The 17,998-nt window shown below is 41.3% G+C and overlaps 1 protein-coding gene across 1 annotated transcript; it reads right to left on the reverse strand.

Annotated features, from left to right (window-relative positions):
• Nucleotides 1-649: 649 nt before the first annotated feature.
• On the reverse strand, nt 650-13,711 carry LOC118401250 (aspartate aminotransferase, mitochondrial-like). Its single transcript, XM_035798608.2, has 10 exons — nt 13,527-13,711; nt 12,460-12,616; nt 12,151-12,279; nt 11,993-12,052; nt 11,702-11,863; nt 11,469-11,573; nt 2,349-2,499; nt 2,074-2,239; nt 1,832-1,982; nt 650-1,635 (listed from the first exon to the last, which is right to left on the reverse strand). Exons 1-10 carry the CDS (start codon nt 13,604-13,606, stop codon nt 1,513-1,515), a joined length of 1,284 nt encoding a protein of 427 aa, XP_035654501.1. The 5' UTR covers nt 13,607-13,711; the 3' UTR covers nt 650-1,512.
• Nucleotides 13,712-17,998: the final 4,287 nt, after the last annotated feature.

A 17,998-nucleotide genomic window follows, 5' to 3' on the forward strand; every position in this document is an offset into this window, starting at 1 on the left:
AGACTGGTGTTTTGCAGGTACTATTTAATGAAGCTGCCAGTTGAGGACTTGAGGCATCTGTTTCTCAAACTAGACACTAATGTACTTGTCCTCTTGCTCAGTTGTGCACCGGGGCCTCCCATTCCTGTTTCTATTCTGGTTTGAGCCAGTTTGCGCTGTTCTGTGAAGGGAGTAGTACACAGCGCTGTTCCAGATCTTCAGTTTCTTGGCAATTTCTCACATGGAATAGCCTTCACTTCTCAGAACAAGAATAGGCTGATGAGTTTCAGAAGAAAGTCTTTGTTTCTGGCCATTTTGAGCCTGAAATCAACCCACAAATGCTGATGCTCCAGATATTCAACTAGTCTAAAGGCCAGTTTTAATACTTCTTTAAATCAGAACAGTTTTCAGCTGTGCTAACATAATTGCAAAAGGGTTTTCTAATGATCAACTAGCCTTTTAAAATGATAAACTTGGATTAGCTAACAACGTGCCATTGGAGCACAGGAGTAATGATTGCTGATAATGGGCCTCTGTACACCTATGTAGATATCCCATTAAAAATCAGCCGTTTCCAGCTACAATTATTTACAACCCTAACAATTTCTACATTGTATGTCTGATCAATTTGATGTTATTTTAGTGGACAAAAAAAACTTTTGAACGGTAGTGTATATAAATAATCAGTTTAATTAAATGGTACAGTATCCATGGGAGATGTGGCAGTTGTTGATTGTTAGACAGTGCTCTTCCGTTACAACAGCAAAATAACATCCTTAACACACATTGTGGCTGGCGGATCATCACAACCAGAGACTCCATGCAGCACATATCATCCCACATAAAACAAGTGCCATGACCCCAGTACCATCACCTAGAAAGGTTCCACTGGCATTAAAGTTGAAACAAAAATTTGCAGCACCTGACATTTTTTTGAAAAAGGTTTTGTAAATTAATCCTTAATAAATTAGACGCACATTTCAATACAATTACCTTAAACCAGTATTTTTAGTAAAGAATTTTCTAGAAAAATGTCTTAACCATTATTACTTTTGGTGTTCCATATCACAGCCAATAGTTGAGCACAGTTCTTAGAGACAGGGTGTGCTCAGGCCAAGTGAGAGGACATGCTGCAATATAAGACATGATTCCAAACAGTGATATTGTGCTTGTTAGTTTTCATTGTCAAGTATGACTTACACAAGATATTTTGAGCTCATGACCACAGCATGCATGTCTGAGGGAGGGTAAAAAAAAAAGATTCAAGAATTCCATGGATATTTTTTCAGGGAACCACACATTAAAAACCTAGTCACAGATAGTCCAACATACAATATCTAGACAATATCTAGACAATGCCAACAGAAAATTAAAAATAAAATAACCCTATGGTATCTTATTATGTTTGATTCTTTCCCTAAAGGAAAGCAGAGGAGAGGGTTAATTTACATAAGTTGTTTTGTTTTTCCTGTCTGACGCTACCGCCCCTCCTTCCTCTGGTGGTGACTACGGTGTGACTCCTGGTTAGCTGTCTCACTTGGTCACTGCATGGATACCTTGTGCAAGGTAACCCACATTGCCAGAGGTGACGCCAGCCATGGAGATACGCCCATCCTTTGTCATGTAGACGGAGAACTCCTTTGTGAGGCGCGCCACCTGCACAAGTTGGAATAGTTACTCATTACGACTCATCAACTGCATATTAAGCTATTTAATATCTAGACAGATACTTATAAGTATAGCCACGTTCGATGTTTCATCCAATGATTCCTTACAAGTAAGTAACCCAATGGAAATCACATACTATATTATATTATGAGACAGTGTAGAGTCTCAGCAACAGTTACTCTACCTGTTCAGGCTTCAGCCCTGTGAAGCAGAACATGCCAATCTGATCAATGACGTGCTGCCAGTTCTGAGTGGAGCCCTCCTTCTTCAGGTTGGCCACTAACAGCTCCCTCATTGTGATGATGCGGTTAGCCATGCCATGCACCTCCCCCAGCCTAGGGAGAGAATAGCCGTCACTCAACTGGGCTCGTATCATGTTGGCTATGCGACAATTGAAATACGACATTTCGTGGATGACTTACTCACCACTCTTTGTACAGGTCTGGTGTATTGAGGATGGTGGCAGCGATGCGCGCCCCGTTCATGGGAGGGTTGGAGTAGATGGGCCGAATGAGGATCTTCAGCTGGGACTCCACACGCTTGGCCTCCTCAGCATCCTTACACACGACAGTGAAGCCCCCAACACGCTCACCTGAAGACATCACACAAGGCATGTTGCTTAGCTTAAATAATAAATATGGTATTTTGTTTCCCCCAAAACATTATCCTCAAATTTGACCAATGCAATTATCATAACTCACCATAGAGACCCATGTTCTTAGCAAAGGACTGAGAGAGCACAATGTTGTGGCCTTGCTCAATGAAATAACGGACAGCCCATGCATCACGGTCAATATCACCACTAGCAAAGCCCTGGTAGGCCATGTCAAAGAACACTAGGAGGTTCCTTTTCTGGAAGAGAAAAACATAACTTGTTATGTACAGTACCTTCAGAAAGTATTCACAAACCCTGGACTTTAAAAATAAAACAAACAACTTTGAATATCCCTTTGAGCAGTTATTAATTACACTTTAGATGGTGTATCAATACACTCAGTCACTACAAAGATAGAGGCGTCCTTCCTAAGGAGAGGAAGGACACCACTCAGGGATTTCACCAAGAGGCCATTAGAACAGTTAGAGTTTAATGGCTGTGACAGGAGAAAACTAAGGATGGATCAACAACATTGTAGTTACTACACATTTTTTTATTTGACCTTTATTTAACTAGGCAGGTCCGTTAAGAACAAATTCATATTTTCAATGACGGTCTAGGAACAGTGGGTTAACTATACTAATCTAAATGACAGTGAAAAGAAGGATGCCTATACAAAATAAAAACATTCCAAAACATGCATCCTGTTTGCAATAAGGGACTAAAATAAAACTGCAAAAATGTGGCAAACAAATTAACTATGTCCTGAATACAAAGCGTTATGTTTGGGGCAAATCCAAACACAGCACATCACTAATTACCACTCCTCATATATTCAAGCATGGTGGATATGCTTGTCAAGAACTAGGGACTTTTTTATTTTATAAAAAGAAAAAGAATAGGGCTAAGCACAGCCAAAATCCTAGAGGGAAACCTGTCTCAGTCTGCTTTCCAACAGACACTGGGAGACAAATTCACTTTTCAGCAGGACAATAACCCACAACATAAAGGCCAAAATATACAATAGAGTTGCTCATCAAGATGACATTGAACATTCCTGAGTGCCATAGTTACAGTTTTCACTTAAATCTACTAGCAAATCTATGGCAAGACTTGAAAATGGCCGTCTAACAATGGTCAACCACCAACTTGACAGAAATTTTAAAAGAATAATGTGCAAATATTGTACATTCCAGGTGTGTAAAGCTCTTAGAGACTCACAGCTGTAAACTGCTAGTGCTGAGCAATTAACTTAAATTTCGGTAATTTTTTCCGTTTTTAAAACAACTAATTGACCAAATGTCGGTTAAATGATTTGAATTCCATTTCGTTCTGTTTTTTTTCCTGTGAGCTCAATGCGCACATTGCAGTAAAGAAGGTCGACGACATCCGATCCTCGTTTGCTAAGTCAAACGACACCGCTGGTTCTGCTCACACTGCCCTACCCTGTGCTCTGACCTCTTTCTCCCCTCTCTCTCCAGATGAAATCTCGCGTCTTGTGACGGCCGGCCGCCCAACAACCTGCCTGCTTGACCCTATCCCCTCCTCTCTTCTCCAGACCATTTCCGGAGACCTTCTCCCTTACCTCACCCCGCTCATCAACTCATCCCTGACCGCTGGCTACGTCCCTTCCGTCTTCAAGACAGCGAGAGTTGCACCCCTTCTGAAAAAACCTACACTCGATCCCTCCGATGTCAACAACTACAGACCAGTATCCCTTCTTTCTTTTCTCTCCAAAACTCTTGAACGTGCCGTCCTTGGCCAGCTCTCCCGCTATCTCTCTCAGAATGACCTTCTTGATCCAAAAATCAGTCAGGTTTCAAGACTAGTCATTCAACTGAGACTGCTCTTCTCTGTATCACGGAGGCGCTCCGCACTGCTAAAGCTAACTCTCTCTCCTCTGCTCTCATCCTTCTAGACCTATCGGCTGCCTTCGATACTGTGAACCATCAGATCCTCCTCTCCACCCTCTCCGAGTTGGGCATCTCCGGCGCGGCCCACGCTTGGATTGCGTCCTACCTGACAGGTCGCTCCTACCAGGTGGCGTGGCGAGAATCTGTCTCCTCACCACGCGCTCTCACCACTGGTGTCCCCCAGGGCTCTGTTCTAGGCCCTCTCCTATTCTCGCTATACACCAAGTCACTTGGCTCTGTCATAACCTCACATGGTCTCTCCTATCATTGCTATGCAGACGACACACAATTAATCTTCTCCTTTCCCCCTTCTGATGACCAGGTGGCGAATCGCATCTCTGCATGTCTGGCAGACATATCAGTGTGGATGACGGATCACCACCTCAAGCTGAACCTCGGCAAGACAGAGCTGCTCTTCCTCCCGGGGAAGGACTGCCCGTTCCATGATCTCGCCATCACGGTTGACAACTCCATTGTGTCCTCCTCCCAGAGCGCTAAGAACCTTGGCGTGATCCTGGACAACACCCTGTCGTTCTCAACTAACATCAAGGCGGTGGCCCGTTCCTGTAGGTTCATGCTCTACAACATCCGCAGAGTACGACCCTGCCTCACACAGGAAGCGGCGCAGGTCCTAATCCAGGCACTTGTCATCTCCCGTCTGGATTACTGCAACTCGCTGTTGGCTGGGCTCCCTGCCTGTGCCATTAAACCCCTACAACTCATCCAGAACGCCGCAGCCCGTCTGGTGTTCAACCTTCCCAAGTTCTCTCACGTCACCCCGCTCCTCCGCTCTCTCCACTGGCTTCCAGTTGAAGCTCGCATCCGCTACAAGACCATGGTGCTTGCCTACGGAGCTGTGAGGGGAACGGCACCTCAGTACCTCCAGGCTCTGATCAGGCCCTACACCCAAACAAGGGCACTGCGTTCATCCACCTCTGGCCTGCTCGCCTCCCTACCACTGAGGAAGTACAGTTTCCGCTCAGCCCAGTCAAAACTGTTCGCTGCTCTGGCCCCCCAATGGTGGAACAAACTCCCTCACGACGCCAGGACAGCGGAGTCAATCACCACCTTCCGGAGACACCTGAAACCCCACCTCTTTAAGGAATACCTAGGATAGGATAAAGTAATCCTTCTCACCCCCCTTAAAAGATTTAGATGCACTATTGTAAAGTGGCTGTTCCACTGGATGTCATAAGGTGAATGCACCAATTTGTAAGTCGCTCTGGATAAGAGCGTCTGCTAAATGACTTAAATGTAGTGTAAATGCAGTTTCTCTGGAGATAAATCAGATCCAGCCTGAACTGTGCGATGTAGTAGGGAGTTGTATCCAACAGGGCAATATTCTATGGTTTCGTGTATAAAACGTGGTAATTAATATATCGCCACAACCACATGAAAAAAAAGCACTAACTTACTATTATTCATCACTACCTTACAAGTTCTATTCAATATGTTTCACTACATACATGAGTGGTAAGTCAGTACTGATGATGTTGACTGATTTTGAAATTGTTGTGTTTATATTTTTGTTCAGTGTAGATCAGTGGTTCTTAACCTGAGGTACTGAACCCCACCAGTTTCATATGCGCATTCACCGAACCCTTCTTAATTGGAAAAATAAAACTTTTTTTTTTCAAATTCAAAAACATAGGTATATATTTTACTGGTTGTTACGGATACAGTTATCCTGTGTCTGTGTGTATCCTGTGTGTGTGTGTTTCTTTTCTCTCCTTCTCCCCTCACAGGTGAAAATCATCACTCCCCAATCAATCAATCAGAAGACACCTCCTCCTATTTCCTGACCTATCACAGTTCCTTCCCCATGGTTTAAAAAAACCCATCATTTGTTTGTTCTAGAGCTCAGCTCAGCTCAATCTCTCTGTAAATGCCATGTCTGTAGGTCTCTGTGTTTCACTCTCGCTTTGTGTCTTAAACCTCTCTTTTGTTTAAAGCACTTCATAGCACTTTGTCATCACCTGTGAGTATTATTTTTGGTTATGGTATTTGTTTGTTGCTGGTGGGAAAAAGGGGAAACCAAGACAAGTCGCCCATGGGCATACACTACCCGTAGGTGAACTTTGTTAAATACACTAGTTAGAACTGGGCGGACCACCCACTGTATTTTTGGTTAGTTAGTTAGCTGTTGTTAAAGTAGGCTAGTCTAGCTTAGGGGTGTGTTTTTGTATACTTATTGTTTCTTTCCTTGGGTCCAGCTCAGCCCCTTTTCCTGCTCCCCCCCATTACCGTGTGTTTATAAATAAACCTAGAGTTTGACGGTAGATTTCTGTTGTCGTGGTTATTTCGTGCACACTTTTACTTTGTCACAATAATAATTTGCATGAGTTATGTTACGGGTCTCATTACCATCCCCCCTAGACTGTCGGGCCAAAAGGGATTCGTAACACTGGTGCACAAAATTAACCGTGCATCAACATCACTGTGTTCAAAGAACAAAATCATCAAAAAATGATTCACACAAACAAAATAATGAATATTTACTGCGGTTGCCTTTGAGACCAGTTCAGAAATGCGCGGCTTCACCTTGGCAAGTGCCACTCATGTCATTTTCGCAACAAAGTCGGTTCCTTTTCTTCGTTTTTATGTCCATCCTCAAAGGATTGCTCGCAAAGATATATTGTTACAAACGGTATGAAAATCTCCAGAGCTTTCTTAGCAATAACAGGGTACGTTACCATCTGACACAAACGTTAAAAGTGTTGTTGTTCTGAAGAGTTGCTGTTGAACCTGGCTCTACTGAATTTCAATGATTTCCTCAAAGTATTCATCATTGACATCTGTTGTCTCAACACTAAACGTGAACGGCTGTCTCACCCATGCTGGATATGACTCTCTTGTAGGGAAGTATTCGTGGAGAGACTTTGCAAGCTCATCTAAGTGCGTGGCAATTGCTTGCTTCAGTTCCGCGGGTACAGAAATGTCTCCGATTCCAGATACATCTTCGATCTTACTTACACAGTCGTCCAGCAGGGGAAAGTTTGCGAAGTTATCGTTCTCTGTTCGTCGTTTCCATAACGGTAGCTTTTTTTGAAAAGCCTTCAGGTTTTCCTCCACTTCGATGATGTTGACTCCACCGCCCGGCATCTTTTGATTGAGAGCTGTGAAGATATCAGCCATATACGCTAAAATGAGAATGAACTCAGAATTTTTTAAGCAATCTGCATGACAATGTTGGTGCTCTTGCAAAAACAGGGCTAATTCCACACGCACGGCAAAAACACGATTCAGCACCTGTCCCCGGGATAACCACCGAACGTTAGAATGGTACAGAAGTACCTCGAATTCAGAGCCCATTTCTTTACACAGCTCACTGAAGATGTGGTGCCTCAGCACTAGTTCGCACATAGTTCACGCATTCCACTGCAATTTTTAATACTTCTGCCAGTTTTGGAGGCACGGTTTTTGTTGCCAACGCATGCCTGTGCAGAATATAATGCATAACAATGATGTGTGGTGCATCGGCTTTCACTAGCGCACCAAAACCAGACTTTCTTCCCAGCATGACTGGAGCTCCAGCCGAACAAACTGCAGAAACCATATCCCATGAAAGATTGTTGTCTTTGAAGAAGTCATCCACAAGTTTCTGTACATCGGCTGCCTTAGTTGTTGTTGTAAGAGGCTTACAAAATAAAAAAAATCTTCCTTTATCACGTCGTCTTTCACAGTGCACGAATACAGCAAGCTGGCTTAGATTAGAAACGTCTGTGGTCTCATCGAGTTGAAGGCTGAATTTTGCCGGGCTTGAAATCGGATCTGCAACTACTTGAGCCAAGATGTCTGCTCATGTCCTCTATTCTGTCGCTGATGGTGTCATTTGAAAGAGGAATTTGGGATAACTTAACTTCAGCCTCTTTTCCCAGCATGATATTCGCCATCTTCAACACAGCTGGTTTTATGAGTGTTTCACCAATGGTGTGTGGTTTGCCCTGCTTTGCGATCAGGTAAGCAACTTCGTATGATGCTGTGAGGATCGGTTTGTTGATGGCTACAAAGCCGAGAACAGGCAGAGTAGCCTTTTCATCGAATCTGGCTCTTCACCTTGAATTCAGCGAGCGTTGTGTTCTTGTATTTTCCATCTCCATGCAGCTTGTTCTCTTAGTTTTGCCGGTGCTAGACTAGAATTGCTCAACTTGGCATTGCAAATCATGCAGTTAGGACGCTGACTCCCATCACGTTCCGTTATACATGTGAATCCATATTGTACATATTTGTCCGACCACTTTCTTTTTTTGCTCGACATAGTAAGTATGAAGGGATTAAAATATTAAGAAAGAAATCACAAGACGTACCATCACGACAGTCACAAGTCGACTAATGAGCGCACCAAATTCCCTGCAGCACAGATAGGCCAAGCAATGTAGCGTGATCACCTGCAGCCAATGATGGCCAAGCGGGGCGTGTCATCACGAATCATATGAGTCGGATGTGTGTCTTGACCTCCGCCGAACCGATCGATCGAACCCAGGTTAAGAACCACTGGTGTAGATATTACATTTTTTATATTTAAATCATCTTAATATTTCACTACATTTTAGGTCCCCCAGGCTGTCCCAACATGACATGAAAGTGAATTCTGACAGTGTAAAAGAACCGTAGTTAACTATAGAATGTTGTATTCAATACCCATTTGAAGAGAAAAACATTGTGTTTGATAAAATTAAAGATTCTCTCAGGGGACACTATTTCAATTTAAGGGGACAACACATGGGGCCCAGACCCTGAGTTGGGGAACCATCGTACTACTAACCTCTCTGCCTGCTTGCTTCAATGTTTCCTCTCTCTGTGTATCTGCTTTGCCTCCTTCAGCCTGACTCACCACTGTCTGTCTCACTACTCACTGTAAAGAAAAGGTATTTTGTTATGAGAATTTATACTAGCCAATCTTTTGATTAGAGCTAGCTTAATTTCAGTCAACTGCTCCTGCTGAGGTCAGGCTCCGTTCAACGTTAGCTTCTAACTTCACCCTTCTAGCCAGCTAGTTATAGCTAGCTAACTTGCTAACAGCCAGAGCCCTTAACCTACCTAGCCAGCTAGACATCAGAATGAAATATCATCGACTATTTACCAGTTGTACACTCACTCTCATAGAGTGAGGTTTTTTTTGTTTTGTGGGATGTCTGTTGACACGGCAGGAGGCGAGGGAAGTTTTTTTTTTTTTTTTTTTTTTTTTACTACAAAAACCACTGTCGGCGGCGTCTCCCTTACCACTTGCCACAGTAGGTCTGAGCGGAGGTAGGCCGAGAAGTGAAACGAACTATGTCGTGGTCGGAGTTTCCCATCGGACAGAGTGGTGAGTGAATGCACTGCTGAAAAGGCAAATCCGGGGGAGCAGGAAACATAACGAGCATACATGAATCATTTATGATTCCACTCGTTCACAAAGGTAAGTACGATTAGAACTCAGATCAAGAATCCTTCTGAGCGTTGCTCAACGCTGGGAATGCAATAAGAAGTGAGTAAATGAAAATTAAATAAAGAAATGCGAGTAAATGCTATTTCACAAATAAAAAGGTGCGTAAGCGGAATTTATCCTCTACTACATCCCTGGATGGGTCTGGCAAAACCATTCATAAAAATCTATCCTGCAGGCAGGGTTGAATCTACATTTGCCTGGCATTTAAGCACCTCAAGCAACTTGCGAACCCTGCTCTACCTGAAAATACATGATCTAAGTGATTGATAGCTGTTATTCAGCAGTCATAAAAGTATGCTTTATTTAGTTTGAAGAACTACAAAATAGCGACTTTGTCAGACAGCATATGCAGCAGCTCTAGAGATGAGATGATGACTTGGAATGAAATAAATAACCAAATGTAATACAGACAACTGAAATATGTTAAGCAGTAAAGAGCAGTCACTATCATCATGGGAGTTTTATTAATTGTGTTGTTACAGCATTCAACCTAAATAATCTAAATCCGTGATAATTTTTTTAAATAATCGAACTGACCTCAAAAAGCACTGATCGCTGCCAAAGGTGACTAACATATATTGATTGACTCAAGGTGTGAATAATTATGTAAATTAGATATTTGTATTTCATTTAATACATTTGTAAAAATGTCTAAAAACATATTTTAACTTTGTCGTTAAGGGGTATTGAATATAGATGGGTGAGAATTTGGTAAAATATTGAATCCATTTTAAATTCAGTTTAACAACAAAATTTGGATTCAGTCAAGGGGTATGAATACTATCTGAAGGCACTGTATTTTGGCCTGGTTGGTGGATAATTAGGTTTCATCTGGCTACTGGGTCGTTCCACCAATTTAATACATTTTTTTTGTAGTAGAAAACATTTGTTTCACCTAATTTTAACATTGTCATAAAGAGCACATGTTCAACATAATAAAAAAACAAATTTCAGTGTAAACTTAAAACGACTAAAACCAGATATAAAGTATGTAGAAAAGATTATGACCTATAATCTTTTTAATAATATAATCTTTGAGAACTAACAATCACCAAATTAAAATCTAGACAGTCAGGGAGAATGGAAAATTCTCCGTAGCCGTATTGATTTTGTTTTATGTTTAAGCAAAAACAGCAATATCCATGGAAAATGTAATAAAATTGCAGGAAATTAGCTTTAAAACTGCTAAATGAAGTATTGCCGCTCTATGGAGAAATGTGTCGAATTGCAGGAAATGTATTTTAAAATGCTAAATATTCTACACAGCCAAGATAGGGGCCTCTAAAATGTGTTCTAAAATTCAGCAGCGTCAATGGGCCAGCCGCACCAATTGCCATGCCCACCCCCTAAAACTGTAACAGGGTTGACGTAAATATCAGCCATAAATCCCCTTGTGATAGAAACTTGTGTGCAACAGAGAGGGGCAATTGAATGAAAGCTTCATCACCCCAAAATTATTGTTAAACATTTCTAGCCTGTTAATCTATGGGTAACAGGGTTGATGTGTTATTGTCGACCCGTTCAGTTTCCCTCCACAAAAAAAAAACAGAAAATGGCCAAAAAGAGTAGAATCAGCTCACCTGCTTTTACACTATGATTTGACTATCAGATGTTCAAGTTTCTTTTAAAACAATTTTTAAAGGAATAGTTTTACCATATTAAAAGGAGAGTTCAGTTCATTTAACAGGGTTGACCTTAAAATTAGGGACAGGTTTGTTTGTTTTCATGTTGTCTAAATTAAAAAGGGCACTTCATTTAATATAACAGGCTTCTCAAATTCAATATTTGTGCACAATTTCTACCTAAAATATCAAAGGGATGCAAAAGGCACTCATTTCATGGAACGACCCTACTACATCACTTTATATTCAGTTGCGTTTACCTTCACCAGGTTAGCAATCTCCTTCCACTGCTCTGGCTGAGGGTCCACTCCTGTGGGGTTGTGGGCACAGGCATGAAGCATGATGATACTTTTCTCAGGTATTTTCTGAATAAGAGGAAACATTAACACATGTTAATCTATAATCCAGCAGTTACTTTAAGTACACATTGATAGGGAGAGTACAATGTGTACACATTGGTAGGGGAAGATTAGGCTTCTGTGCCATGTCTTACAGAGATGTCATTCAGGGCTCCCTGGAAGTCAAAGCCACAGGTCTTTGGGTCATAGTAGGTGTAGGCCTTCAGTTGCATCCCAGCGTCTCTGAAGATGGGTGTATGGTTCCCCCAGGAGGGCTTGGGCAGGTACACATCCCGGGCCTCTGTATGGAAACGGGACTGAGGGAGGGGAGCAGGAACAAAGACAGTGGGGAAAAGAAGAGACTTTCATTCATTAGCATTCATGATGAAGGTTGGATTTGTAAAAAATAATAAAATAACAACAAGCAAAAGGAACAGGGCTCTTACCAGGAAGTTGGCTCCGATTCTCAAGGACCCAGTTCCAGAAATTGTTTGGACAGTGATGTTCTGGGAACAAGGAATAAACAACAAACGGTCAAAAAAAGGCTTCTAAAGCTGTGCTGTAGAATCAGGATGTCTGAGGTTCCAGGAAAGGCTCGACTTACCCTGCCACTCTTGATAACCTCATTGTTGTCTCCCAAAGCCAGCTTGGCGCATGCCTTGGTAAAGTCCCCCAGACCACCAATAGCCAGGTATTCTTTGTCCAGCTTCTTTGCAGCAATCTGAGCTTCAGCCTAAGAATACAGAGGGTGAATGTCCAGCCAAAGTCTGTTGTTCTCTGTGTCCAAGTGATTGTAAGCAGCTAGGCTGATGTCTTTTTAACTTAGTCTCTCATAAAATTAGGTTGTTTCTCATGTTATGAGGTTTATAATGAGAGTCATCATCATCATAATCATCAAGCAATGATTACACACCTTGCGAACACAGCTGAGGACATATGGTTTTCCCTGGTCATCACGGTATGCTCCTACACCCAGATTCATCTTCTTAGGGTTGGTGTCACGCTTGTAGGCCTCTGACACCCCCAGGATGGGGTCAGGGGGACCCATCTGCACCTCGGACCACCATGAGCTGATACAGTTGGGGAAGGCGATTGAACCATCCCGTAGAAGATAGAAAGGGTAAATTACAGACTTGCATCAACTCAATTTACACCCGATTAAGTAGTCTGATACCTTTGCACTAAGTAGGATTTGATCCAAATTAGGTGATAATCCCCTAACAGTCTGAAGTTGATTAAGCTAGTCTGCTTTCACACACAGGAATGTTGGATGTGGCAGCATGCATGTGGCAGCAACAACCAACCACTAATGTTGCAAGGATGACATTCTGACATACACTTAAATCATAATCTATTGCATCAATGGCTTCATTTGATGGGCCTACCTTTCTTTCAGTGGTCAGCCAGTCACCAGCAGTACAGTAATGAAACATGCTTGACCAGTCATGTGGAGGGGGAAAAGCACTGCATGCCCAGCTAAGCTCGTTAGTGTTTTGTGACCTTGTTAGTTTGCTACACATTAAAGTCCAATATTTCTAACAGTGCTAAAGCTGTTTCAACTCCTCCAACTGCATGTAGCTACTATAGCTGTGGCTATCTGGTTACCAGTTAGCTGCCAAAACACATCGTTGGATCCTAGTTAAGTAACGTTAGGTCAGTTTGGCAGCTAGCTACTGAACAACCTTGGTTGGTGGCGAGGTTGCAAATAGCCAACCAGCCACACAAAGCCTATGAAATCAGTTACCTAACGTTGTATCATTGGCTACTTTGCTAATTACCCGAAAATGGCTGCGAAAACAAACTAGCTAACATGCTAGTTGTACATTTGTCTTGAGATAGCTAGCAACCAACCTGCTCCCGTTGAGGGAAAAGACAAAGGGTCGTTCGTCTGCTAGCTAGCTCTGCACTGACTAGTTGTCTATGGCTGTCAGCTAACGTGGTAGCTAGTCAATAAAGCAGTTCTCTCGGGGCACATCTTACCTGGCACGAATGGAGAGCGCACCCAACGGAGGGTGTACCCCGACCGTAGAGATGATCTTGCTAGATTTCAACAGGGCCATTGCTGGTACTCAACACAACACGCACGGAAAACCGTCTCCCGAGTTCCCACACACTGTACTACGTAGCTATGCTGTCAATTGCAGCACACCCCCACGTGCTCAACAGCGCCACGAAGAAGAGTTCAGTCTTTTTGAGTGCACTGTAGGCTTGGGAGTAGCATGTGATAAATATTATTGGCCACTTGGTAGCAATACAGCCCCATAGTAGTTTATCAAATACAAGGTCTCCATGCAGAAGATTCCACAGCCCATACGGCTTTGTAAATGCTATTGTATTTATTAGCCCACCCAGTGTACTTACTATAAATGTTGACATCTTAAATAAGTTGATAATCAGCTCTTTATTGTCATTAAATATGTCACATTCAAAGATTGATTAGGTTGTACAGACCACAGTCCCAACGGCAATCAAGCATGCACAGCCTTACCTGGAATGCTTTATTTGTTGGTTGCATTCACTGAAAGTGTTACCATTGAAAAATAAGGTTTCTACCAATGCATGCAAATGGTTACTGTAGCTTACCATGTCCAGTCATTGCAGTGTCTTTCAGTGCTTTATCACTCCATTTTACAACAAAAAATGTATCCTTATGATATAGAATATTAGATGCAATATTAGTCCATCGTTTATAAATGTGAAATAGATGTGTGGGAATGTTTGTAAATGCAATAAATGTAGAGATTCTCTCAATTCAAGGGAGAGATGTTTGGTGGGCTTTTTCTATGACTGAGTGATGAAATTGCAGATAACATTTTCATGCAGGAAGGACTAAGTGCATTCCGATGTGTATAGCAAAAGTGAGGTGTGAGTTAGGGTTAGTGAAGCAAGAGTAAGTGTACTTCTATCTCCGAGAAGCCTCTCCCTTTCTTCCTCCATCTTGTATTTCTAGCTTACCATCACCCACACGACTTCCTCTCCTGTCTGCTTCTATATTAGTCTGCCTTTCCTCTCTGATTGAAACAGCAAGTCTGATGAAAAGGCCATTTTAATATTGTCATCTACAATCTATGTGGAAAATGGAATGGATTTGAGTAAGTATAGCATTGAAATGCTCTGATACCACAATCAATGAATGTGTAAACATAATTGAAGTTGAGAAAATATAGACTACTCCTGTTATATTATTGTATTTCCTTGTTGCCTTTGTACGGCACCATTATTATTTTGAATCTTGTATCTCACCACACAAGAAGCTATGTGTTGGGATGGCCTAAGTCCATAGCAAATGTATTACATTGCATTATGGGTTTGTGGGAGGATAGTCCCTTAGGATAAAGACTGGTTTGCCTGTGTGCAATTATCAACGATGCAGTGGGATGCTTAGAAATGCCTCTGTCATGTGCTGATGGCATGTTGTCAGTGTTAGATAACATTATTGACTTAATTTACAGTTTGTTAGTTGTCCTGTGCCGGTTCAGTGATTATCACTGGAATTGGGCCAGGCCTCAAAATGTTCCCAATATGGTTTTGTTTTAATTGGGCATTGCCTGCATCTGTCTATCAGCTTGCCCCTTCCCTGTACATATGGACGTATTTCATTATTTAAACCATCTTGAGATTAAGATTTTCAAACTTGTTTGTTTTACTCACAGGACCATCCATGTGTAGATCACAGGCGGCCGGCCGGTGGCACCTTAATAAGGTGAGGACGGACCATATTAATGGCTGGAATGGCATAAGTGGAATGGTATCGAACACATCAAGTTTATACTATTCCATTAACTCCATTCCAGCCATTACTATGAGCTGTTCTCCACTCAGCAGCCTCCTATGCATATATTCATTATTTTGTAGTATATTGCACAGTAAAAAGGCTCATTTGTAAATAGGTTCAGTATTTATGTCTTAGTCACCAGAGTGTGTATTGGTGTTTGTGTGTGTGGCACTCAGTGGATATACTGTAGGGAATCTAGGCAGAGACATCCATTCAATTAGTTATTTAATTCACAGGAGCTATATTTAAAGAGTACATCAATAAAACACCAAGTTTCCTTTCATACAATATATGTTTAAATAATGAAAGGTATCGTCATGTATGAAACTGTTCTCCCTTGTTCTCCTCTCCATGTGTCTGATATCTAGTCATAATATCAGTTATTAGTTAAGATCAGGATGGTGATTGCAGATTCAACAAAGCTAAAACACGTCTATGTGAATCTTAATGATAGATTGTTACTTTTGTTCACTCTTTTCATTGACATCCTTACATGTGAAACCTGTATGGAGATAAACATGGTCATCATGAATTTGGAATGCCTCTTTCCAAAGGAGACCTTGATGGGAGGTTCCCATGCAGATAGTAAATTGAGGTAGCACTCTGACTAAAAAATATACAGTATACTAATATGGTCTGTTAATAAGCATCTCATAGAAATTACTACGACATAACGCAAATGCTCATCTCTGTGCATTGCACATTGGATAAAAAAAAAGCCAGTCTTTTCCTGCAAAACATGGCTTTCAATTAAATATTTAAATAGTGATTATTAATTGATAGGAATTTCTACAAGCTCTGTTGTGAGAGGGAAGTTTTACTGCTGAATTATTGAACTTGTTTTAAAAGCATCTGCACACAATTAGAGGGGATTTTTACTAGAAATATGAAGTCGTGCTTCAGAAATACTGATAGAGGAAATTTAGGAATTTATACAAGTATTCTATTGTCTGGTTACCAGTCTTTTTAGCTAACATTCCACTCCATGCCACTCCTGTCATTTGCCAAAAACTGGAGTGGCAAGGGGTGGAACGTAATACCTGAACAGAGACTGCAACCAGGCTAGGTATTCTCTTGTAATTATAAAAAATGTGTGAGTGTTTCTGTGTGTGGTTGCAGTACCTCCCTGATATCTGGTAATGACAGGGCTCTCTTTATTTGCTACTCATACACCAACTTAATCTTTATTAATACTAATTGATGTACTTTTTTCCAAAATCAATATTCAATTTAATGGATTATCAACAACATTTTTAACAACCGGAGTACTATGCCAGATATTCTTTGTGTAAATTGCAAGCACAAGGAGGTGTAGAGAGAGAGTAAGGTGTAGACCCCAAAATAACTGAGATAATCTTAATCGTAATATATATTTTTTTATGCTTTCTATCACATCCTCATTATAACAGTATCAGCCAGAAAATGCAACATAAAAAATCTAAATGTAACAGGGTAATAATATAAGGATGAAACACCAGATATATACATAGACGAACTAGATGGTAATTTTCCATGAAGAAAACTTGTGGGACTTGCTTTAACTCTTTAAAAGTATTTTTGTGGTAGTGGAAGAAGTTTAAAACATTTTAATTAAGCTAATCAATTAAATATAGTCAAAGCTAAATGTAGTAAAATAATCGGTCTGCTTACTGTGATATACTACTTTATCAACCTTATTACCTTGGATTGTGGGGCAGTTAGATCACACATTTCATCAGAAATAACTACATGTGGCGGCAGCGTAGCCTAGTGGTTAGAGCGTTGGACTAGTAACCGGAAGGTTGCGAGTTCAAACCCCCGAGCTGACAAGGTACAAATCTGTCGTTCTGCCCCTGAACAGGCAGTTAACCCACTGTTCCCAGGCCGTCATTGAAAATAAGAATCTGTTCTTAACTGACTTGCCTGGTTAAATAAAGGTAAAAAAAAAAAAAAAAATTAAAAACATCCAGACTAAACTTTTATACACTCTCCCACTTGAATATCACAGTATATGACAACTGTAATAACAGATTACAGAAGGTAATGAGGCATTGTTGAAGTTTTAAATAAGACATAACTGTATTTTTTCACAACATATTTGGACGACAGCAGGATGTTCATTAAATCCTCTCTGGGCTAGAGGAGGATAAATGGGAAGAGGGACCCACCGGCCAGAAAGGGGGAACCCCTTCCTTCAGAGCCCCTCTGCTCCCAGGGGGGGACACAAGTTAACTGTGCATAGCATACATCTGATAATCATTATTTGAAATGCAATTGTAGTTTAGTTTTTTTTTACCATGAGCATGTAAACTTTTAAAAATGTATTTTGCTTTCACAACGTATTTTGACTTTCTTTTTTACACTAACATGAAGGAAGAACTAATGCAAGCAGTGAAATGTGATACCAATGTTTTGGTCAAGATTCATACCTGAGAGATGTCTGAAGTGAAAATGCAGTACACATGGTTGTGATAGCTGTAGTACGTCTGCAGCACACCTGAATGGAGGCAATGTTGTGGATGAGAAATTAACACTGGATTCAGCCTGGTATTCTTTTCTGTGGTAGCAGCTTGTATCAACCATGCATACCCTCTATCATGAAACAATGTCAAGATGGGCTTGCTTGACCTGGATAGCAGATCCTTGTTGAAGTTGCCACAGACGGTGATCGGTTCAGTGCCTTTAAACTATGACAATG

The sequence above is a fragment of the Oncorhynchus keta genome, chromosome 22 (assembly GCF_023373465.1).
Source record: "Oncorhynchus keta strain PuntledgeMale-10-30-2019 chromosome 22, Oket_V2, whole genome shotgun sequence".
In the NCBI taxonomy this organism is placed as follows: Eukaryota; Metazoa; Chordata; class Actinopteri; order Salmoniformes; family Salmonidae; genus Oncorhynchus; species Oncorhynchus keta.